Source organism: Podarcis cretensis (genome assembly GCF_951804945.1).
Source record: "Podarcis cretensis genome assembly, chromosome: 4".
Taxonomy (NCBI): Eukaryota; Metazoa; Chordata; class Lepidosauria; order Squamata; family Lacertidae; genus Podarcis; species Podarcis cretensis.
Genome location: NC_137173.1, coordinates 80,330,072 through 80,355,605, shown reverse-complemented (window position 1 = coordinate 80,355,605; position 25,534 = coordinate 80,330,072). Strand labels below are relative to the sequence as shown.

Genomic DNA, 25,534 nt, shown 5'->3' with positions numbered 1-25,534 from the left:
CCTTTTAGCCTAAAATGAATAGTGTTTTGATTTTCTTCAAACCATTCAACTAATAGCTGCAGTGTTCAAAATTCTGCTGTCCTCACCCTGCCGTAATGACTCTCATGTAGATTTCACACACAGACACCCCCCGAGGCCATGGGTTTCCCCATAGCTGCTGCCTTCGTTCATATTACACATAGTTGCTATCTAACCCTTATAAAGAAGTAGTACTGGGGGGTGAGCTCTCTTTTCTTCCCCGCTTAAGTGGAAGCCGCATAGCCATCACTTCCCATTCAGTCTAACATATGTCAAAATAAGCACACTGCTATACTTACTGAGTTCTTTTTATTTCAGCGTTTGCAATTGCACTGATCAAAGGCACAATTTTGCCATAGTGTAAGAAGAGTCGGACCAGGGGTATGGCTGCCTCCTGCTTTTCCCTGCAGACTTCGCCCAGTATATGGGCAGTAGATGCTGAAACAGGCTAAACACAGAAAGAAATAAAAGCTTCTGAAGACTGTATCCCTCTAGAGAATTAACCCACTTTTTATTGATTCAAGCCAGGCTCCTAATATATTTGCTGCAGTGTTCACTTAACATAGATTCCTATGAGGCACTTACCAAGGGTTGGTTGTGTGATTTAATCACAAGAGGGCAGTAAAATGAAAACTCTTAAAAACTTGGGGACACTTTAACCGTGGTGAAATTTGCTCCAAGGAGGGAAGCCTCCATAGGAAGCTAATGCGTATTCCAGAACCCGATATCTGTTAACTATGGTTGACAGAGAGGTAGAGGGCACTGTCCCCTATGGTTGTAGTGATATGTCAAGTATTTGTGAAGGATAAAGATGGAACAGGGGTAAGCAGCAAGCAAAATTTACCTCAACATCTGCAGATTTGAATAAGAGGTCTCTAAGAGGGCTGTAATAATCTGAAGGGAAAACATGGTCTTCTGTGTAAACCACATTTAACCTTAAGGAACCCAGGTCATCAGGTTTCAGTGACTTGTTTCCATTATCTCTGGGTTGCAGAAAATACCTAACAGATGGGAGAAAAACACATAGAACATGGTTTTTTAGAGGGTTAAAAAAAGAAAGATGTCAAAAAAATGTCATGTCACGCGTAGGGCAGGGTGATATCTGGCTTTTGACATCGTGATATATCACCAGCTAACCATCACAATGTAGCAAAATATCGCGATGTCTGGAATAAGGAGGGGTGGCTGGGCTAGGGAGGGAGGGAGGGAGAAAGCAGGCAGCCTGTTTGTTCCAGCAAAGGTAGGAGGGGGACCAGCTTCTTGGACACCCCCTGCTGAGGGAGGGAGTCGGCGAGCATCGAATGTCCTCGCCGGGCACAAGCATCGCACAGAAGTAAAATGAGCTATATTGGCCGCAGCTGGGGACTGAAAAATATACTGCCAGCTCTAAAATTCCGAAACAGTTATCACGATCTGAACTTCAGGCTGGTTTCAGATGATGTATTGATAAATGACCCAGCTCTAGTCATGTGATAGCTGGGCAACTACTATATTGAAACTGGGTAGCTATGATGGGGTCAATGGCAGTAGTAGTAGTAATAAACATCATCATCAGATCAACAAAGTATTTTTTGAGATAAGCAGTATTTAAGTTTATAGTACTGTAATGATAAAAAGTATGGGGAAGGAAGCAAATAATAAGGCATATTTATGAAGTACCATGCTTCATAAGAGCTGGACTGCCGGAGAAATTTCAAAGGTAGCCTTAGTTCCCCGAGAAATTCATCTCCAAACTTCAAGTTGCTTGCATTCCAAAGGTCAACTCTGTAACATAACCAGAGAGAGGGAGAGAATATGAAATAGGAAATGTTTGTCTGTGTCTTTACTACTTTCATCTCCCCGTCCCCCGCCCAAACCTACCACTGAGACAGAAAATTATATCTTTTAAAGTTCAAAATAGTCTGCGTTGCTGTAGGATCATTCGGTGAAGGAGGAATTGATAGCACGGTGCATTCACAGAATTTGTATGCACAAATGCAGATGGTGAAATGGATCAGATATTGCAGCAAATTGCATTTGCAGTATTTCATCTTACCATTTTATAATGATTGATTTGCTCCACCCCTGTATGTCTGTAGTAAGTTTTGTTAACCCTGAATTTTCTATATTTATATACTTACTGAATATTTAGGGGGGGGGGCTGGGCTTTATTTGTCTTGGGCCATTACGGCAAAACATCTTGTGCTACATGGTAATATCTGTGGGCAAGGAAGGGTTGGAGACCCAGCACTGAACAGCTGAAAAAGATGCTTACATGGAAATTACAGTTTGATATTGACTCCTAAATCATAATGAAGGTTGCCTTGCTTCACACCTATCACAGCTAGAGAAAGTTTACACAAAGACACACTAACAGGGCCGGATTTAGATTTGATGAAGCCCTAAACTACTAAAGGTAATGGGGCCCTTTATATGTCCAGCTGTCCTTTGTCAACAACAAATTGTCGCTGTTTTGGTGTTGAATATATGCTACATGGTAATTTATGGACCTAATAGGTATCTAAAGCCATTTGCACATAACAAAATATGTATTTTATCAAAGTAATTGTTGAACTGAAATACAATTAAGAAGTACATTAATAGTGAAATACAATGTTTTAGGGGTTGTTTTTAAAAGCCTGGAACAGATTAATCCGTTTTACATTACTTTCTATGGGAAAGTGCGCCTTCGTTTTGGAACACTTTGGTTTTGGAACAAGCTTCCGGAATGGATTAAGTTTGAGAACCAAGGTACCATTGTATACAGAAATGAGCAAACCAGTGATATTTTAGGGAGCAGGCTAGCAGGTGGGGCCCATTACTTACCGGTACATCATACACAACACAAAACACTGTTGCTGTATGTAAAGGGACCCCTAACCATTAGGTCCAGTCGCGGACAACTCTGAGGTTGCGGCGCTCATCTCGCTTTATTGGCCGAGGGAGCCGGCGTACAGCTTCCGGGTCATGTGGCCAGCATGACTAAGCCGCTTCTGGCGAACCAGAGCAGCGCACGGAAACGCTGTTTACCTTCCCGCTGAAGCAATAGCTATTTATCTACTTGCACTTTAACATGCTTTCGAACTGCTAGGTTGGCAGGAGCAGGGACCGAGCAACGGGAGCTCACTCCGTTGCAGGGATTTGAACCGCCAACTTTCTGATCAGCAAGTCCTAGGCTCTGTGGTTTAACCCACAGCGCCACCCGCGTCCTGTTGCTGTATGTAGGTTTTATTTTATTGTTTCTTTATCTTATATTTTGGAAATGTACCATACATCCAGGTTTTTTCCCCTTTACATTTTTTGGAGGGGGGGGGCAAGAGAGTGGGGCCCCAAGCTATACCTTGTTTAGCTTTTATGTAAACGACGAGAACCTGCTCGCCATCCGTAAATAATCAGTCTCACACCAAGATGGGTTGCAGAAATCTGGCCGCAGCTCTCCCAGAAGCTGCTGCAGCCCCAACATTTATTGTGTGTCCAAGAAACGATACAAATTCAAGGAGAGCGCTTTGCCTCAGTCAGCAGATAAAAGACAATACAATACATCGGTCTCATGCCATCACACCAGACCACGTATTTGATCAGGCTATGCTTACATGGGCCAATCATCGGGCAGCATGAGCTCTCCACGCGTTGATCATGCTCCAAGCAATGCTTTCTGCTATGAAATCACCTTGCAATAATAAGAACTTTTGCCCATGCTCTTATGGACAAATGACCATATTCCCACATGTAAATCCGGCACTGAACACTTATATGATCCACACATAGACCAATTCCTGACAAAGTTATGAGGAGGTCTGGAGTCCTTTACTGAACAAAGTAACAAGACAAACTCAAGTCTCTAATAATAATAAATAGGCTGATTTAGGCTCTTTAGGATGATTGGTAACAGCTGAATCCATTTGTAAATAATGAGCCATTCTGATCAGAAATGCTTATAGCATAAGGAGTCCTGTAGAGCTCTGGTTTGCATACCACAGTAGGCCAAACTATGATTTATCAGGCTGTTACTGTGCTGGCTCCCAAACAGAAGCTTGTACCCACTTTGCTCCTAGCTTAGCTCAGGGTAGCTTAGTATACCATCTGAATTTGGGGTGTGGTTAAGGCATCTCCTTCTTAACCATAATCTGTAGCCAACAACAAGCCTTTGTTTAGCATTACTGGCAAACATAGTCACTGATATACTGATGGTCTCTTTCCAGTAATTATATTTCTGTATACTATTGCTTTCCTTCCTCTACAAATGTTTTCTTTTTCAATTAAAAACACAGATTTTAAAAACAGGCTTAAGAACAAAACGGCAGCAAGCATATGAGAAGTGACAAGCATTCTTAAAGTACGCAACTGATTTGTTTTACGATGTGTAAATAAATCTGCGTAACAGGAGTCGGCTGCAATTAAAGGCTTAGTTTACTAACAGGGGAAAGAAAAAGAAATTCTTAAAAGGAAGTAATGTATTCAAAGAGTCACTAGAGCGCTCAGCTGAAAATAGCACAGGGTAGGCCTGTTCAACAGAAAGAAACAGAAGGTTAAAAAATAAGTACACCACTGAAGCAGCTCAGCAAAACCTATTTGGCGTTTTACCCAGTAACCATTTTAGCACGAGGCAGCCAATGTACAGTGGTGCCTAGCAAGACGAAAAGAATCCGTTCCGCGATTCTCTTCGTCTAGCGGTTTTTTCGTCTTGCGAAGCAAGCCCATTGATGGCTTAGCGGATTAGCGCTATTAGCGGCTTTTAAGCTTAGCGGATAAGCAGATAAGCGGCTTAGCGGCTTAGAAAAAGGGGGGGAAGGAAAAAAAAGTCGGAAAAACTCACAAGACATTTTGTCTTGCGAAGCAAGCCCATAGGGAAATTCGTTTTGCAAAGCGCCTCCAAAACGGAAAACCCTTTTGTCTAGCGGGTTTTCCGTCTTGCGAGGCATTCGTCTTGCAGGGCACCACTGTATGATAAGAATGGTGAAAATCAAAGTTAGAGTTTCCTCTCTTGCTAGGTGGGTTGAGAAATAAGGAATTGAAGCCAGACTCTTAGTGCAGCCAGAATCTTAGTAGCAATAAATTGGAAAAATGCAGCAATGCCTAGCATGGCGGATTGGCAAATCCTAATGGTAGAATATCTGCAGCTAGCAAAGACAACAGGAAGGATAAGAGGCCAAACAAAACAGTCTATAAGGACTGGAGAATTTTTAAAGAATACTTTAAAAATTATGGTATAAAAGGAAGCTTCTTGGCAGAATTACACTGAACCTTGCATTGTATAAATACAAGTTTGTAGGGAAGTTAACAGAAACTATATAAGAAATATGTAACTGTGCGGTATAAGATAATCAGATAAAGTACAGCGAGACTAATTGGAAGTCATTTTTAATTTCTTGTTTTACAAGTTTTACAATCCTTCACATCATTGGGGGTACAGAGGATGTTAGTTATAAGAATTGTGTTGTTTCATATATTGCTACTGTCTGTCAATTTATAGTTTGTTTGTTTGTTTGTTTGATTGTTTGTTTGTCTGTTGGTTTGTTTGCTTTCCTGGCATAAATGTATGTATTTTAAAACAATAAAGATATACACATTCAAAGAAAAAAAGAAAAGAAAAAAGGAAGCAACAGCAACCCTTTACAATAGGTTTGCATTTTAAAGCATGTTTGTGCTGTATCCCTCTTTCAAGGCGACCAGGATAGTTTGGGGGGCACCAGTGGCATAGCGTGTGGGGTGCAGGGGGGGGGGCCGGCCGCACCGGGCGCAACATCTGGGGGTTAGGGAAATCCACGGGTTAGGGGGGCGCAAATCCACGGGTTAGGGGGCGCAAATCCATGGGTTAGGGGGCGCAAATTACTTGCCTTGCCCCGGGTGCTGATAACCCACGCTACGCCACTGGGGGGCACTTCTGTTTTATCCTCACAATCTCTGGTGTGGTTGGTTAGGATGAGAGAGAGACAGGCTCAAGTCTTCGCTGTGAGTTTCAGTGATGTGCCCCTCTATATCCACTACACTACACTGCCAGTTTAGCTTTTATCTCCCCTTCTGAACATTATATTCTTAATGGCTTAACCTTCAGCCATTCACTTGTCATTTTGCTTGCTCTGCGCTGATCTCTGCTGGGAACCAAAAAGCTTTAAAAAAAAAAGGAATAGTAAGTTCAAAGCGAATCAACACTCAGAGGAATCCAATCCACCGAATGAACATTTACAAAACAGATCTTCCCATTATTTAAAGATAAAAAATAAAATAAAACCAGGAGTTTGCCCTACCCCAAGCAACTGCCAGTCAGCTTCGTTATCTATTATCACTGAAGCACCATCTCATCATTTAATAAACCTCCATACAATACAATCTTTGTGCTCCCAACAAGACTCGGAACTGCTTTATATTGTTCTTAGACACAATGAAAGAGTCTTTTCAGATTCTGTCATATAAAGATAATTGAAACAACCTTTATGGGGGGGAACGGAAAGCGGAACACACCCATCAAGCTTCAAAACAAAGAAACAACCTTTGTCGTGGTGATGAAACTACTACCTGACCAGTTTTAACCAGTCGGTTCAGGTTCCAGTATTCCTTTTGGTGCTGGTCTCACCACAGCAACAGACAATGAATTACTCTTTTTTAAAAGTTTTTAATGTGTGATATTTTAGTGTATTTTTGGTTTCTATGGAAGCCGCCCAGAGTGGCTGGGGAAACCCAGCCAGATGGGCAGGGTACAAATAATAATAATAATAATAATAATAATAATAATAATAATAATTACCTAACATTTGGTACACAAATACTCTAGCAAGGGTCACCGGAAGCTGCAGTGACTACATTGTAGTTTGTTGACTGTAGTTGCTGCCATTTTCATTCACCCACAATGCCTCTGGGCCACACATCCAACCTAGCATTCCTCTGCCCAGAGCCATTATGATGAACTAAAGACAGTGACAACTTCAGCGCCTCTTCCAGGTTTCTTCTCCCCTTGGTGTTGGGCGATAAAAGTAATATTTGTTTGTTTGTTTGTTTGAAGGGGTGGCAGCATCAGCCATGGCAGGTCTCCCTGTGGCCCTAGCACTTGGCTGGCCATGTTGTATGCTGACGCTGGGCTCAAACCCATACCATAATTTCAGAATACAATGAGCTCTGAAAATGCTCAATGTACAATGCCCAGGAAACAAAAGTAATAGTTATCTCAGAGAAGAAATACGAAAGAGAAATGACGAAGAAGTGGAGACCGCTCACACTTTCTGCACAACCCTTATGGGGATGCGAGTGCCTTTGTTTGTGCATGCAATGAATTTACCTGATTTCCATCTTGTCAACTTCATCGGCATCTTCAATATCAAAATGAGATTTCTTGTTATAGCTGCAGGGTCTCGTAACCTAGTGCAGGTAAGAAATGTTAAGATAGTAGGATCTCATTAGTTAACAATAATCTCATTAAACAGTCACTATATATAGGGAAGCACAATCAGATTACGCACTGCTCTAGTTTCACAGGTGTAAAGCCCCTATTGTTTCACCATATCCAAAAGCTTTTAGAATAGGTAATAAATTACTGAACATACATACTTAAGTATATCCCACTATCCAGTTTAAACCACATAATGTCAACCATACTAAGTGTTCCCTTGAAATCTGGCAGCAAGAAGAAGAAAGTGGAGTCCCACAATCTCAGATCTACAACAATTTTATCATGATGATTGCTAAACCTCAAAATACAGTGTCCGTATTTTCATACCATAGACTTACTTCTTTAAACAAAAGGAAAAAGGAGAAGAGCTGACAATCTGATTTGGAAAATGGTTTCTCTGCAGCTATTCACTTATTTTCAATGCAGTCCTATACATAACTACTCAAAATAAAGCCACACTGGAGGTTCAATGGGCTTCTTCCCAGCTAAGTAGAGGTTTGTTAAGGATGTTGATGATGCATAACTTGCTTTTGAGAAACCTGTGCTGGGTTTTAGTTACCACAGCATCTGTTTCTAAGTGCTCACAGACCGACTGCTAAATTATCTGCTCTACAACCTTTTCTGGTACCAATGCCCGGGAGTCACCCTTGAGAAACACAGGGCTTGTGGCAGAAACAAAGCCCTACCAGCACAAGAGCTTAGCTACTACCACCCTAGAGGATGCGGGTGGCGCTGTCATCTAAACCACTGAGCCCCTTGGGCTTGCTGATCGGAATGCTGGTGGTTCAAGTCCCCATGACGGGGTGAGCTCCCATTATTCTGTCCCAGCTTCTGCCAACCTAGCAGTTCAAAAGCACGCAAGTAGATAAACAGGTACTGCATTGGGAAGGTAAACAGCATTTCTGTGCACTCTGGTTTCCAACACTGTCTTCTGTTGTGCCAGAAGCGGTTTAGTCATGCTGGCCACATGACCCAGAAAGCTGTCTGTGGACAAACAGCGGCTCCCTCGGCCTGAAAGCGAGATGAGCATCGCAACCCCATAGTCGCCTTTGACTGGACTTAACCACCCAGGGGTCCTTTACCTTTAGTACCACCCTAATTTAAATTTCAATCTCCCACCCATGTGTCTCCAGGATGGCATATAACTGGTGTTCAAAAGGAAAAGGAATTGTTCCCATTAAACACATTAAAACTAAAGGTTAGCCTGGAAATCTTAATTGTGAGCCACTCTGAATGCAGTATCTTGTGGGAAAGTGGCAAATCTAACCTAAATTCTAAAAACCTTTAAAATTGTTGGATGTTTATTAGGGAGGGAAGATATTCAATATAGCTACCAAAAATCACGTGCTATGATGACATCAGGATAAAAAGGGAGGGGAACAAGCTCACTATTGCACACATTAAACAAAATAAATACAGGTTGCCTTTGTTAAAAATGGAATGGAAACAAAAGGAGCAGGTTGTTTTTTACACCTAGATTACACCTGGAGTGTCATAGTTTCTTTTTCTTACCTTATTGTTGAGGTAAAACATCTGGTGAAGGGGGGGGGGCAAAGGACAGCAGAAATAGTATCAGGGTAAATTGCCTGCCAGTTTACCCATAGGTCTTAGAGCCAGTCATTACAGGGGTTTCAAAGACAGCAAACGGCATTTATCTGTTTTTGTTTTCCTTTTGTTGAATTCATCGTATTTGGGACATAAGTTAGCCAAACCAATATTGTCTGCAAATCTACATGTTGATACCTTGACTCTCTTGGATCAAGGTAAATATCCTAAAAGCTGTTTTTCTGATTTAACATAGATGTTATCTTCTGAATATACTAACAGCACACACTTCACAATGCACTTATAATAGTACACAGGCAGCTGCGTGTGCAAAGCATAGGAGGAAACTGTTTTAACATTTGGGTTATCTATAGATCTTTCTCATAACATGATTGCAGCAACAAAAGCTTTGAGGTTTTCAGTTCTAACCAGAGGATGACACAGAAACTACCACTACAGTACCCCACCCAGCAATAACCACAGCTTAAACTGTACTTGTGAGAGAGATGTGAATATATTCAAAGGCTCCTCCCTGTTGTAAAACAGAAAAATGTTTCTATGGGTCAGAAGTGGTTCTTTCCCACACACAAAAGTAACTTGGCGATACATTTTTCTTTTTTAAACGTATTACCAGAATGATTTAACTGATTTAAAAAAAAAAATTGAAGAAGGTGAAATTACTGTTCCAAATACAAAGCCACACAAACAGACGTTTAAAAGGGTATTTCCCGCAAATCGTGAAAATAATGGGTAGTAGAAGCACTGAAAACAAGCAGTTCTAAATTATGTGTTTAACTTAAATGCACCTTGGAGCAACAGAGTACAGTAATTCGATATACCAAACTATGTCAGCATCATTATTGCACTGTTTTGTAAAACCTCTCCACAGCTACTTGCAAAATTAATTTCATTTTGGACACATCCACACTATTACTGAGGGCAGACTCAGAGGAAATTTGATTTAATTAGAGCTTTAAAAATTGGTCATAGCCTTCCGAATCCAAGTCTTTAAGGCTGCAGACACAGCCATCCTTATGGCCTCAAGATAATTTGCTAGGATAGACTCTGATACGGCCTTTCTTAGCTGCTGCCTCCTTGCGCCAAATACCAACTTGTCTATTCCCTCCACCATTTCTAGTTCTGAACACAGATGCCAAGACAAAAGCAGCTAGGCCCTGTTATCAACTCATTAGGCAGAAATGGATGGTAGGGGTAGCAACATGGAACCTTTGAGATCGGCAAAAAAACCACCAACAACAAACTGGACATGTTCCCAGTTGGGAAGAGGAATGTGTGTGTTTGAAAAGCTAATAGTTGATGGGAAGATATGAGGCACTGATTGTCAGACTGTGCCTCTCAAAAATTGCCGGTCAATCAGCTAAAAAATGCCACAACTGGCCTATAGTTCTGAGGACAAAACACCCTTACCTCATGCTTTAGAGCAGTGTTTCCCAAGCTTTTTTTTGGACTACAACTCCCATCATCCCTAGCTACCAGGACCAGTGGTCAGGGATGGTGGGAACTGTAGTCCAAAAGCAGCCGGAGACCCATTTTTGGGCAAGACTGCTTTAGAGTCTTAAAAGGTAGCTTTGAGGCACAATAGATGATATAGGTGAAGGATGGAGAATCTGTAGACCTCCAGATGTTGCTGGACTCCCAACACCCAACAGCCCCAGCCATGATGATGGGAGCTGTAGGCCAGCAACATTTGGAAGGCAACAGATGCTTGGCCAAACGACTGGTTGTGGATGATGGGAGTTGTAGTCCAAAATATCTGAGGCCAAGAAGTTGGGGGAGGCTGGAACAGACAACAACACTGAGCTAGATTAATGATCTGACTCAGGGCAAGGCAGCTTCATGTCTGGTTAGCAGCTGCATGCTAGGCAATGTGATGAGTTATTTAGACCTAATGCTAAAGCTTGCTTTACAACAAGCTCTTTTAGAACACAATGCAAGGAGGAAACAGTATTGTGAACTTCATTCAAGGTTTGGGTTGAGGTTCTGTTCCAAGTTTGCATGTATTCCTACTGTGATCGCTACCAAGACAACAACAAACAAGTGGGTGGGAGTGGCAAAATTTTGAATGATGCTAGGCTTTGCCCTGCCTTCATTCATCTTTTTTTTTTAAAAGGTCCTATTACACAAAGTTCTAGGCATTTCCAGAGGAATGGGAGTGCTTTCTATTGAAGCGAAGAGAGAGCTTTTGTGTTACAGCATGTTGGCAAGCAACCAATAGCTTCAGATTTTGAATGGCTTGTTGCTATTGCCTTTAAAGCTTTTTTACATTTCCTGTGAGACAGTCCTCCCACCATTGACCAAGAAACACAGGGTGGAGAGGCTATAAAACCACAGTCTAGAAAGCACTCACTTATCAGCACTAATTCAAAACTTGGATGAGTGGTTCAGAAGGGCCATGTTGCGGAGGGGGGATGGTATTGCTATGCAGAAGAACTCCATTCACCTGGAAAAGTGATGCACTTCTGCCTCAACAGACAGCTACCTCGGGCTCTGTTTTGAACACCCTCTAAAAGGTTGCAACTGGCCCAACATGCAACAGTGGCGACAGCTCAATGCACACAGCATTGCAATTTATCACTCCTTCTTCTTAAATACCAACCTCAAAATAAAACACTTCATCGAACTGTGGGTTGTTTGTCTTCTTTTTAACTTTAGTCTTCTTGACATCTGATCTGCAGGAAAAAGTAAAAGGCAGAAAAAACGATTACCCAAAACACAGCCAGTTGTTTTGTACCTGTGAAGTCTGCTGCTTCACTTTAAAAGTACTTAGCTCTGAGCCTGTTTGGATGTTGCATCTACCTTGACCTCTTGAACGGCAAGATTAGGAGCAGGGCCCCTGGGCTTAGTCTCCTCCCTTAAAAGGTAAAGGGACCCCTGACCATTAGGTCCAGTCATGACTGGCTCTGGGGTTGCGGCGCTCATCTCGCTTTATTAGCCGAGGGAGCCGGCGTACAGATTCCGGGTCATGTGGCCAGCATGACTAAGCCGCTTCTGGCAAACCAGAGCAGCGCACGGAAATGCTGTTTACCTTCCCGCTGGAGCAATAGCTATTTATCTACTTGCACTTTAACATGCTTTCGAACTGCTAGGTTGGCAGGTGCAGGGACCGAGCAATGGGAGCTCACCCCATTGCAGGGATTTGAACCGCTGATCTTCTGATCGGCAAGTCCTAGGCTCTGTGGTTTAACCCACAGCGCCACCCATGTCCCACACACGGTCTCCTCCCTTACTGCCTGCTAAATGAGATGATGGGTATCTCATTGGGTTTTTTTGAACCAAAAGCAGCATTTTCATTTGATTAAACAATTTCTACATTTGGTTTTCCACTCAACAGCTTGCAAAGTGGCCCACAACATTTAAAAGAGCAGTCCAAACAGTAACTCATAGCAATAGCTATAAAAAAAATCTGTAACATTCCTTTTAAAAAAACAGCAAAATATTTTAGAAGCAAGCAAAAGCAAACAGAGTAGGGAAACATTGCAGATTATCCATTAAAAGTCCTTTTTTTTTTATAATAATTTTTATTAATTTCCACACATATAATAAAGAACAATATAAAACAGTATCACATCATACTCATCGGTTCTTACCCTTCTTTCTTTGACTTCCCCATACCTCCCCATCCCTGCATCCTTGTTTAATAATTCTTTAGCAACCCTTAAGTCCATTGTCTTAGTTCCCTTTCGTAGAAGTTTCTTAAGTTTTTTTGTTTACTGCTGCAATTCTTTACTTCTTACCCCCTGACATCCTAACATTCCTCAATTTTGCAATTATTTTTAAGATATATTTTGAAGTTCTTCCAGTCCTCTTCCATTGTCTCTTTCCCCTGGTCCCGGATTCTGCCCGTCATCTCGGCCAGTCCCATAAAGTCAATCACCTTTGTTTGCCATTCTTCCAGAGTAGGTAGTTCTTGCGTCTTCCAATACTTTGCCAGTAGAATTCTTGCTGCTGTAGTGGCATACATAAAGAAAGTCCTATCCTTCCTTGACACCGCTTGGCCCACCATGCCCAAGAGGAAAGCCTCTGGTTTCTTAGGAAAAGTCCACTTAAGGACCTTCTTAATTTCATTATAGATCATTTCCCAGAAAGCTTTAACCTTTGGGCAGGTCCACCAAAGGTGGTAGAAAGTGCCTTCAGTCTCATTACATTTCCAACACTTATTATTAGGCAAATGATAAATTTTTGCAAGCTTGACTGGGGTCATGTACCACCGGTAGATCATTTTCATAATATTTTCTCTTAAAGCATTACATGCAGTAAATTTAATACCGGTGGTCCATAACTGTTCCCAGTCAGCAAACATAATATCATGACCGATATCTTGTGCCCATTTAATCATAGCTGATTTCACCGTTTCATCCTGTGTATTCCATTTTAGCAGCAAGTTATACATTTTTGATAAGTTCTTAGTATTGGGTTCCAACAATTCTGTTTCTAATTTTGACTTCTCTTTCTGAAATCCTATTTTCCTGTCCTGTTTAAACGTCTCATTTATTTGATGGTAATGCAACCAATCTCGGACCTTAGGCTTTAGTTTCTCATAACTCTGAAGTTTCACCCTTTCACTATCCATTAAAAGTCCTGATGAACTGGCATCTAAAGAGATCATAATGCCGATGCAAAATAATAATAATAATTAACTTTCTATCCCACCCATTCTCCCAAAGAAGTTCAGGACAGCAGTCACCTGAGTAGTAAAAAAAATACAATAAAAAATAAAACATGTTCTAAACATTTAAATGGGGAACCACCACCTCCAATATTCAGAGTAAGAAAGCGCCTGTATTTAAATAATTGCAGCACCTCCTGGTTTCTTTCCTACCTTAGTGAGGAAGCCAAAGGAAGAAAGTATGTGATTAGCTAAGATTAGCTCCCAGTCTCCCTGCACACAGAAAGAAATGGCAGATAGGAAAGGAGGGAGCTCTAAACAGGTCCTTGGTAAGACCAATGATGTACTACTCTCTCTTCCCATGATGGAGGAAGAACTCAAATGTAAGAAGAAAAGCAAAAGTGATACCTTGAGGTGCCTTAAAACAGTTCACCAAAAGGGTGAAGTTGTTAGTCCCATATATAAAGAATTAGCCTATGAAAATATTAAGTTACCAAAAATAAAAAGTAACAACCAACAAAGGTCTGTAGCAATTTGATGCTAACACACAGTACTTTAATAAGATCCTGGCTTCATTTTTAATTGCGATGCTTTTATACACCATCCCACTTCTGACACCAGTGTTACAAAAACTGGATGCCACCCCCAATCTCTGCCAAGATTCCAGGGGGTTTCAAATACTCAACCAGGGTCTATGGTTCCTGTGAGAATCAAGATGCAGCAGAGACCTTCGTGCCTTTAGAAATACGGTTTAATTACACATATTTACACCTTTAGTCTACATGGAAGGAGTAATGCTCTTGTGACATGGTCATCGCAGGAGGGGCTTGTTCCCCACAGCAGTGCAGCACTGGAGTCCATTGCATCTCTCCCAGCCTCCCTTCAGGCAACCTGCCCAAAATGGTTCCTTCTCCACTTCCTGGTACTATCCCTCCTAATTCTCCTGCTCCTAAAAACTAAGCCCCCTTTATTCATTTGCTTTCCAATAATCAGTTCTTTTGGTACTTTGATGTATGAATGGTTAATCCCCCCCGGGCGTCACCTAACAAAGGAGTTCTCCTGACTTCATTGATTGAATAGGAATAAAGGCTGGTACACACTTAGGATAAGGTGGCGCTGTGGGTTAAAGCCTCAGCGCCTAGGGCTTGCCGATCGAAAGGTCGGCGGTTCGAATCCCTGCGGCGGGGTGCGCTCCCGCTGCTCGGTCCCAGCGCCTGCCAACCTAGCAGTTTGAAAGCACCTCCGGGTGCAAGTAGATAAATAGGGACCGCTTACCAGCGGGAAGGTAAACGGCGTTTCCGTGTGCGGCTCTGGCTCTGGCTCTGGCCAGAGCAGCGATGTCACGCTGGCCACGTGACCCGGAAGTGTCTCCGGACAGCGCTGGCCCCTGGCCTCTTAAGTGAGATGGGCGCACAACCCCAGAGTCTGTCAAGACTGGCCCGTACGGGCAGGGGTACCTTTACCTTTACCTTTACACACTTAGGATGTGTACCAGTAATTTTGGACAAGAGAGAAATCATTCTAAACCAGAATAAACAACTAAGTACTAACCTGCATGGTCCTGTTAAGGTAACAGTTGCATAAGGATCACACTGCCCATTCACAATTGGCAAGCCTTGGCATTCAAGAACTCTGAATAAAAGAAAGAAAATCATTACAGAGTAACATCACAAGATACCTGGAGATACAACAGAAGATGACTTTTTCAAGTCTTCCTTTTACTTCAAGAATACAGAACGACAAATCCAGCCAGCAAGGTTTTCCTCTCATGGAGTCTGTGGGTTGTGAGATTTCTTTCTAAGTTAAATGCCACAAGCTGATATCAAAGATTTATGACAAATTACTGCTGATAGGGAGGGACAAAAGATGCATCAGTGGAGTTTTGTAAACAGCATTTAAAAACAAACAGAGTTTACTCTTAAGACAGGGACGGGTAACCTATGGCCTTTCAGTTTTTGGGATACAGCTGCCATCATATTTTTATTATTAACTTATCATTTGCAAATGTGATGGATTTAAGAATAAGCCTAGTCTACTGCTGCCGAGAGAGGCAAAAAGATGAAGAAGAAGACAGAGAAAATTAAACATCACATGCATTGTATTCTCTTTTCACCTGTGCCAGACTACACTTCACCTTTTGCCGTGATATAATTTTCAGTTTACTTAGTAGAGATTTGTAATGTAAATTTACCCAACATTCACCCATAAACTTTTGTTTGCAGCCAAAATAATATGTCCACAGCAAAGCTATTCTGAAGTGCAGAGAAACAGCCCACACGCAGATGTTGTGGTAGTGATGAAAAGGAAGAGATGTGGAAAGACATCTGTGTGATCCACAACATGTGGGAGGCCTTTTTCTTTCTAAAAGAATAGTGGCCTTCCCACTGCAGGTTGATAAAAAGACTTGCTGAAAAATTGAAGTGAATGGCATGGTGCCACTGATTTAATTGGCCAAAAAAGAAAAGAAAAAAATCATTTTGAGTATGTCATGTTATTTAACTGCAACACATCCATTAAGCTGCTGAAAATTGGACAACTGTTTTAATGTGCACAGTAGCTTTCTAATTAAAATGCTAATTGCAATTTCAACTTAAAAACCACAAAGTTTACATGCTCTTCTGCATATTGAATTAGCCATTTGTTTCATAGAAAAAGCTGAAGCATGCTACCTACAGCCGCCCAGGGAGATGTAGCCTCACAAAAATGTATGCGGGTTTTTTTGTAGGTGAATGTTTGCCAGAACTAGCTTATTTCAACACAGTGGATTCTGCATGTATGAGGTGTGGGCAACCAGTTGCTCTCCAGATGTTGGACTCCAACTTCCATCAGCCCAACCCAAGCATAGCCAATGGTCAAGAACAGGGGTAGGCAACCTAAGGCCCGGGGGCTAGATGCAGCCCAATCGCCTTCTCAATCAGGCCCACGGACGGTCTGGGAACCAGCGTGTTTTTACATGAGTAGAATGTGTCCTTTTATTTAAAATGCATCTCTGGGTTATTTGTGGGGCCTGCCTGGTGTTTTTACATGAGTAGAATGTGTGCTGTTATTTAAAATGTATCTCTGGATTATTTGTGGGGCATAGGAACTAGTTCATTTTTTTTCAAAATATAGTCTGGCCCACCACATGGTCTGAGGGGTTTTTCAGCCCACGGCTGAAAAAGGTTGCTGACCCCTGGGGTCAAGAATGATGGCAGCTGTAGACCATCAACATGTGGAGGGCACCACACTGGCCAGGCAAAAACATACCTCCTCTCCCAGGCCTTTGGCCAGTTAAAGAATCTATGGCCTTTTAAACTCTTTGCAAGGGGGCTACTGTTTCTGTTTGCTCCTATGGTATGTATTTTTGCGTTTTTATACTGTAAATTGCCCTGTGATCCTTGGATGAAAGGCAGTATAGAAATTTAATAAATAATAACAACAATACCTCTGACAAAATGCTCGAATAAAATATACATTTTTCAAACATCAATGTAGTAAGCCACAGAAACAGGCTGTCTAGGGCTGCTGGACAGAAATTTACTGTATGTTTCAATGCATACACAACCTACCAAATATTACTGACAGTTAAGTGTTTGGTCACTGTTGGAAATGCAGGGACCCATCTTCTGTTGTAAAGCATGAAGCAGTCCTCAGAAATATGCTTTGACAACATGAAGCACCATCTGGGATGCTTAATAGACGGCAAACAAATAAAACTGTCAATCATAATATTGTCCTAGTCCATTAGTAGCTTAATTGTTTTATGAGCCAATTAAAAAACGGCTCTAAGCTTTTTATTATTATTTTTTATAAAGACCATTCAGAAAGTCTCTCCATTCCAGTTTGTTATTATAGAAGTCAGATTGCATTTTCTTCACTGCAGATGTGTCAAGAATTTTAATGAACGCACGTGCACTAAACAGAGATGCTTTCAGCATAATGCTGATTTGGTGAACTTTTTAAAATACATACAGAACTAGCTGTAATGTATCTACTATGGAATCAGCTTCTGCTAGATTAATGCAGGTATTTTTGTTTTGCATGAGAGAACAATTCAAGCGCAGGAAAACAAGAAGAGATTTCTAACATTTAGAATGAAGAAAAAACTACAGGGAAAAGGCTGGTTTCTAAAACAGCCTCAAATCCAAGGAGAACGTGCAAAGCTATAATGTGAAGACCTCAGAATGTGCACTGTTAGCTGAAATAAAAACACTGAGAGAAAGAAGACACATATCATAGACAGGAGAGTTGCGTAGGGTCATGATTTTTAACCCTGTTAGGCTAGCAGACTATTAAAATATTGAAGAGATGGAGGGAATTGGTCCGATGAAAGGCACTGGGGTTTCAGAGCGATAACAGCAGGAAATGCAGAGAGGAGAAAAGCAATTAAGAGACTTGGCTTTACTGTCATTTAATGAAATGTTACTAATCCTTAACTCTGTTGTGGTGTTGAATTTGTTGTACAGTTGTTGTTTTTGTTTTTATTCTTGTTTAGATTTGTTACCCAACCTTCCCCTTATATGATTATTGGGAGGATAGGAGGCTGAAGTATATTAATTAAACATAAGGAATAATCAGGATCTATTTCCTTATCCCAGTTAAGGTGGAGTTCACCTTTCTATCTCAACCTTGCAGCCTTAGAGTTTGGGTTTCCCTTTTCTTCTCCTATACAAATCTAGTCATATTCAGCGTTCTGTTTAAATGATTGAATCAGTCTAAAAAGATTTATGTATAGATAGATAGATAGATAGATAGATAGTGTGAGAAACAGGTGCAATCTTATTTCTCTACCTCCAATATAAACAACCTTGGCCAACCAGGTACTCTCCAGATTTTTTGGACTATAGAATAATAGAAATGTAAAGCAACTCCAAGAGTCATCACCCAACGCCCCCTGTGGAGGAGCAATCACTGCTGTGGAATTCCTGACAGGTCATGCCCCCACCCCCCACTCTGCTTAAAAACCTTGAAGAGAAATAATAAAAGATCAAGGGAAGTACTTGACACTTCAGAAACTTCATCAGTTGACCCCGCTGGCTTATAAATGTTCTTCTGAATGGCTTGGTAAGTCAGTTATGATTACCATATTTTTCTGTCTATAAGACACCCCCATGTATGATGACCCATATTTTTTGAGCCCAAAATTAAGAAATTAATATTTTAAGCATTCCGTGTGTAAGAGGACCACCAATTTTTAAACTTAAAAAATTTGGGGGGAAATATAGTCTTATACACACAAAAATACGGTATTTGGTAAAAATGCTAGGAGTGTGAAATTTCCCAAGAGCTGATCCTTTCAAGATCCTCTCAAAAAATCTTAGCACAACGCCAAAATATGAGCTCATGAGCTACGGCCTTCCAGCTCATCTTCCTAATATTCAGGGCATTTTTTTTCAGCTGGAACTCATGGGAACACAGTTCTAGCACATCTCAGATGGGCACCATTGCCATTCTAAGAGAACAAGGGACTCATCTATACTGTTGCGTTATAACATTATAAATGCTTTATAAAAGTGTGGCACCAGGGGGCGCTGTACAGCAGGCAATGGAAAATTCCATTGAGTGCTGTTAAACTTTTTCTTAGCGGTGTTGTTTTTTCAGATCAGTGTAGATCCAGCTAAGGAAGGTATTCATGATAAGTCCCAACACCTCTTTTTCTAGAAAAATAGCACTGCTAATACCCAGTTTCCTCTGTGATAAACATGTTGCCTACTCTTGAATAATCCACAAGTTGGAGAACATCAAATCTGTATAAAAACTGTATAAAGGTTTAATCCCAGTTGTGTGCATATAATTAAAAGTGAATAAGGAAAGCGGGGAATCAAAGGCTGTGCGTTGAGTCCTCTGTAAATTCCAGCTAAAGGTCAGTTATTAAAACATCCCTGCTTCAGTGCATTAAGTATGAAATCCCACAATAAACCCCAAGTCCAACATTTTGATAACTAGTGAATGAATATGAGACCTTGGGACCTGCTATAGTTATTGCTCCATGGGACAGAGTCAGAAGCTCTCTGAAGCAAAACAGTGCATCACGTATTATATTGGAGAGACTGGGGTTACACTATTCACTGAGATGGAAACACAGATAATTTGTACTTGCCATACACCCCCCTCTCTACATCCCATCCCACCCCAGTTAAAAAAAAAAACACTGAGATGGGGAAAATAAAAGAAAGAAGTGGAAAAGGGAATGTTTACCGACCAAAAAAGATTAGTTGACCAAATTAATGGAGTACGCGGAGATGGACAAGTTGACTGGGCAGATAAGAGATCAAACAAAACAAAAAAATTAAAAAGACTGGAACATATTCAAACAATATTTGAAAGACTATTATGGGGAAATTGAAATTTTGACTGGTTTAGAATAACTTCTGTAAGAAAAAAATACTAAAATATAGTGGAAAAACAGGAAAACAAACTCACAGACGTGTGAAGAGAGGCATTCAAATAAGTAAAACTGAGGACCCAAGTAAGAAGGGGAGGGAAGTCAAAAATAAAAGGAATACGAATGAATCACGCAATTGTTTTTGTTTTCTTTATTATTATTTAGAAATACATGTTTAGCCATAAGAGAACTGAGATGTTGAGATGTTATAATGTGATTCTATGAATGTAAATTAAGAGAAACCAATAAAGATGATGGGGGGGGGTCAAGGCTGTAATCTTATGTACACTTGGGACCAAACACTACAGAAGTGAGACCACACACATGTGGTATCAGAGAAAGGAGTTTGCGGCCGCTTTGCTCCTCTTCAGACCTTTTTGCTGCCACAGCAGCACTGAGCAAAGCCAAGATTCACCTTCGCGCATGTGTGGGAAGTACCATATTTTTCGCTCTATAAGACACACCAGACCATAAGACGCACCTAGTTTTTGGAGGAGGAAAACAAGAAAAAAAATATTCTGAATCCCAGAAGCCAGAACAGCAAGAGGGATCTGGCTTCCGGGATAGCCTCTTGCTGTCCTGGCTTATGGGATAGCCGCGCGCAGCCTCTTCCGGGCAGGGGGATGAAGGCTTCCCTTCTCCCTCCTCAGGGAAAAGCCCCCAAGAGCCGCACACACACTCCGTGCAGCTATTTAAAGGGAGCGCTGAGCAGAGCCTCCCGCCTGCATTCGCTCCATAAGACACATACACATTTCCCCTTACTTTTTAGGAGGGGAAAAGTGCGTCTTATAGAGTGAAAAATATGGTATCTGGTCCACTGGGTGTTGCTGAACTACAACTTCCCATCACCTTGGCCACCAGCTGTTTCAAATGCACTATCATCAGGACCCTGCTCCGAGGGCAGTCAGCACAAACACACGGTCTCAGGGCACATGTGTCAGGTTCCATTTGAACCAAGCTTCTTGGGACAGATTGGTCTATCAACTGTTTTGGTCATGGTAGGGCAATGGAATGGCTTCACGTCCAGTGTATCTCTAAATATCAGATGCTGGGACATTCACCAGTTTTGCAGATGCATTTGGCAGTGTTCATATATTCCACTTGTTAAGAGTACTAGACTGGAGCTTTGGGTTTCACCACAAGTAGGGAACCAGATGCTGAACTACAACTCCCATCGTCCATGACCAGTGGCCATACTGGCTGGGACTAAACTGGGAATCTCACAACATCTGTAAGGCAACAGGTTCCCCATCCCTGGCCAGTGCCATCCAGGTTCTCCTTATGATGTTTATTTTAATAATTTCTACACCAATTTCCAGGGACGTGGGTGGCGCTGTGGGTTAAACCACAGAGTCTAGGACTTGCTAATCAGAAGGTCGGTGGTTTGAATCCCCGCGACGGGGTGAGCTCCCGTTGCTCGGTCCCTGCTCCTGCCAACCTAGCAGTTCGAAAGCACGGCAAAGTGCAAGTAGATAAATAGGTACCACTCCGGCGGGAAGGTAAACGGTGTTTCCATGAGCTGCTTTGGTTCACCAGAAGCGGCTTAGTCATGCTGGCCACATGACCCAGAAGCTGTACGCTGGCTCCCTCGGCCAATAAAGCGAGATGAGCGCCGCAACCCCAGAGTCGGTCACGACTGGACCTAATGGTCAGGGGTCACTTTACCTTTACCTTTACACCAATTTCCAGTACGTAAAGTGTTTTATACTTGTGAATTATCTTCAGGGAAGCTCTCGGGTTTATGCTTCAAAAAGTATTTAGGAAGAGCCTTTTATTAGGTAGTGCTGGAAATAGAAGGCAGGTCAACCACGTCTGTTTTAGGGCAAACCTTCCATCAACACTAATGCTTTTTCACCTCATAATCACTGTTGGAGTAAGATGTGTGTGGAAATCTGTGGCATCTGTTAGAAGCCAGCACTGCCTCAGGGCTCAAACAATAACAGCTTAACTATTTAGGCCAAAATGCATGTGCTGATTTGGAGACACAGAGAGGGAGAGGGCAGGAGATGACATTACTGTCTGTGAAAGCTGAAATCCTGCCTTTTGTTTTAACTCACTGCTAAGGCTTATGAAAACCGCTCTCACCTGTCGCAATATCACACTGAGTCCCGGAAGCGCTAACAGCATGTATGCAACAATTCAGTTGCTCAGTGATGTGTACTAGGAACGTTGGAAGTTGCCGTGTAGCAAATCAGACCCGCTGGCTCACCTTGCTCAGTATTTTCTACAATGACTGCCAGTCACTCTCTAGGGGTTTCAGAAAGGGGCCTTTATTAGCACTACTTAAAAGCAATGACAAACCTAGACAGCATCTTAAAAAGCAGAGACATCACCTTGCCAACAAAGGTCTGTATAGTTAAAGCTATGGTTTTCCCAGTAGTGATGTATGGAAGTGAGAGCTGGACCATAAAGAAGGCTGATCGCTGAAGAATTGATGCTTTTGAATTATGGTGCTGGAGGAGACTCTTGAAAGAGTCCCATGGACTGCAAGAAGATCAAACCTCTCCATTCTGAAGGAAATCAGCCCTGAGTGCTCACTGGAAGGACAGATTGTGAAGCTGAGGCTCCAATACTTTGGCCACCTCATGAGAAGAGAAGACTCCCTGGAAAAGACCCTGATGTTGGGGAAGATGGAGGGCACAAGGAGAAGGGGACAACAGAGGACGAGATGGTTGGACAGTGTTCTTGAAGCTACCAGCATGAGTCTGACCAAACTGCGGGAGGCAGTGGAAGACAGGAGTGCCCAGCGTGCTCTGGTCCATGGGGTCACGAAGAGTCAGACACGACTAAACAACAACAACAAAAGAAGCTGGATTGAACCTGCAATCTTCTGCATGCAAAACATTTGCTCTAACACTGAGCCATGGAACTTCTCCCCCCAGGAACTGTGTGCTAGAACACCAAAAGGTCAGAGACAGCTGTAAATGAAGGTCTGGGAAATGCACTAGAATCATAGAATTGCAGAGTTGGAAGGCAACCCAAGGGTCATCTAGTCCAACGCCCTGCAATGCAGGAAAAATCAAAACTTGTGGGATGGGAGCTATTTGAGCATGTCCGCACTGCAGTTCATTCTGATGCCGGCTCATTCAAGTTTGCTTATCTTTGCTTCCCTTTCTTCCCAAATTGACTGGGGCTGCTGGGAGTCCACATCTGGAGAGCTGGAGATTTCCCACCCCAGCTTTGCACTGCTGTGCTGAGGGGTCCTGATCTTATTATATATCCTGTCTTGTTGTAGTTGCCTTTTAAAGCTTATCTTCCCTGGGCTCCCATTATCTCTCCTAGACTTTTACACCCACAATATGAAGCAAAAGGGCCATTGAGCCACTTTACAGGCCATTCACTCCAGGAAAGGAATGCTCAAATCAGCTGAAGATCAAATAAAAGAACGGAAAGGCCCTCCACAGGAAAAGGAAGCTGCCCTGGAGTCTCATCTCTTTGTTCCTGACAGCTAGTGAGGAACTGAAAAATGGGCTGTTTAACACAGTCACTGATAAGAGCGCCTTAGTTCAGGATTCAAGGTATCTGTGGTGATCATCTCAGACATTTCCCCCTGCTTCAGATTCACAGATTACCTCATAACCCTGCCTAAGATATACTTCCAGCATTAAAAGGTATAGAAACAAACTGACTCAAAGTCTCACTGTAATGAACAGCAGCAGTACATTGGAACATCTGTGCTCTCGCACCCCTTCCAATTTGGCTCATACACAAAAAATCCCCAGTGAACGGTACCCAAGATTTCAAGGATGCATAAATATGGGTCGGAACAGAACCTTCAACTCATTTTTGTCAGATTTCAAATGCTCATCATTAAAACAATGGGAACTAAACATAGCAGCAAGGGGGGAAAAGGGAGTGAGAGAGATGAAGGATAATTCGTGACTCCATTCTTTTGTATTAGAGACTAGATTATCTGAATTTAAAGGTGTGAGTTTATGATTATTCAAGTGTATAAGGTTAGCAACAATGTCATGCATTTTTCCTTGTAGTTGGCCAATCAATCTGCTCACCAATCTGAATTAGTACCTTGCAAATAAGTCCCAAAAACTTACTACCTCACAAAAATCTTGCCAGCTCATCGGCTGATAAATGCTTATGCTATTCTCCACACATTGTGACCTTCAAGAAAAAGGGGGAGTGGTGAAAAACAGCCACTTTTCTACCAGTCATAAAAACTGTGTTGCCTGGTCACTAAAGAGAATGACTCACATTTGCTATAGATGACCAAGTAAAAATATCCTTACAAGCATCAATAGCTGTCAGAAACGCAAGGCAAAACTTTCATAGGCAAACCACTTTCTTGGGAAGCAACAAAGCTTATTGCTTGTTTTCAAACTATGGCAGTACCAATGGTTTTTGCATGCAGAAGGCAACACTCATTTTAAAATGAAATATTATGAATCCACTTTTTAAAACATGCAGTTAATAGATTAGCTCAATTAACACTTTTGAGTTTATATTGTCTGTGATTTAAAAAAATATATATGTCTGTGATTGCAGTTATGGTCAATTTGTCCCATTTTCAACACTGCAGACAGGCTCTGTATGTCCTCAGTGTTTTTAAACGTACAGTAAATTAGGTCATGGGAACACTGGCAGTTAATATTCCTTTGCAATAGTGTTGTTTGTGCTAAGTTGCATCACTACTCAGTTTATAGTGAAGTGTGTACATGTTAATATGACAGGTTCAAGGGTATCTTCCATCTATTGCAGGTTGTAAAATCTGCATGGCATCTAGAATTGATGCAGGTAATTTAAGTTGACTTTTAAAAGTTTGTAAACTTAAAATATATCCCTGCAAAATATAATGTATGAAGAAAGTTCATGAGCAGCGGACAGGTTTTTCAAAGATGTCCTTTTAGCTAGCCCAAACTGTGGCGGTCATGCAGTAGATGGTTTCTTGCCAGTCTCACAACAACCACCCCAGCAAGCACACCTCACACACACCACAACAATACCAGATCCCTGGCTGTCCAGTCTTCCAATGCAGACTGATCATGCCCTGTAGCCTCTCTGTTGCTCACTGTTGAAGCAAGCTGAAGCAAGTGCTGACGCCACAGAAGTCTAAAGGCATTAGCAAGTTCTCAGAGGTGGCTGAAGCAGCAGCTTGCAGATCCGACAAAGTACCGTATTTTTCGCACCATAGGGCGCACCGGACCATAGAGCGCACCCAGTTTTTAGGGGGTGGGATCAAGAAAAAAAATCTCCCCCCCAGCCCCAAAGAGCAGCGTACAGGCTGCGCACAACCTCTCCCTGCCGGAGGGGTTGCGCGCGGCTATGGCACGAGCCAAGGCAGCAAGCAGGATAGATCCCGCTCGCTGTTTTGGCTTCCTCTTTAGCCCCGCGCAACCTCTCCTTGCCGGGAGACGCTGCGCAGGGCTAAAGAAGCCATAGCCCCGTGCAGCCTCTCCTTGCTGGAGGGGTTGCACGCAGCTATGGAAGAAGCCAAGGCAGCAAGCGGGATGGATCCCGCTCGCTGTTTTGGCTTCCCCTTTAGCCCCATGCAGCCTCTCCTTGCCAGAGGGGTTGCGCGCAGCTATGGAACAAGCCAAGGCAGCGAACGGGATGGATCCCGCTCGCTGTTTGGGCTTCCTCTTTAGCCCCTGCAGCCTCTTCC

At 42.2% G+C, this 25,534-nt stretch overlaps 1 protein-coding gene across 1 annotated transcript in view; it reads right to left on the bottom strand.

The window, feature by feature from the left end:
* RASA3 (RAS p21 protein activator 3) overlaps positions 1-25,534 on the bottom strand; it is a 123,273-nt gene that overhangs the window by 22,455 nt on the left and 75,284 nt on the right. The window contains exons 6-11 of the mRNA XM_079972572.1: positions 15,105-15,185; positions 11,544-11,616; positions 7,271-7,350; positions 1,678-1,782; positions 863-1,019; positions 318-466 (exon numbers count right to left, since the gene is read on the bottom strand). Of these exons, the coding sequence (XP_079828698.1) occupies positions 318-466; positions 863-1,019; positions 1,678-1,782; positions 7,271-7,350; positions 11,544-11,616; positions 15,105-15,185 (645 nt within the window). The remainder of the gene's footprint in view (positions 1-317; positions 467-862; positions 1,020-1,677; positions 1,783-7,270; positions 7,351-11,543; positions 11,617-15,104; positions 15,186-25,534) is intronic.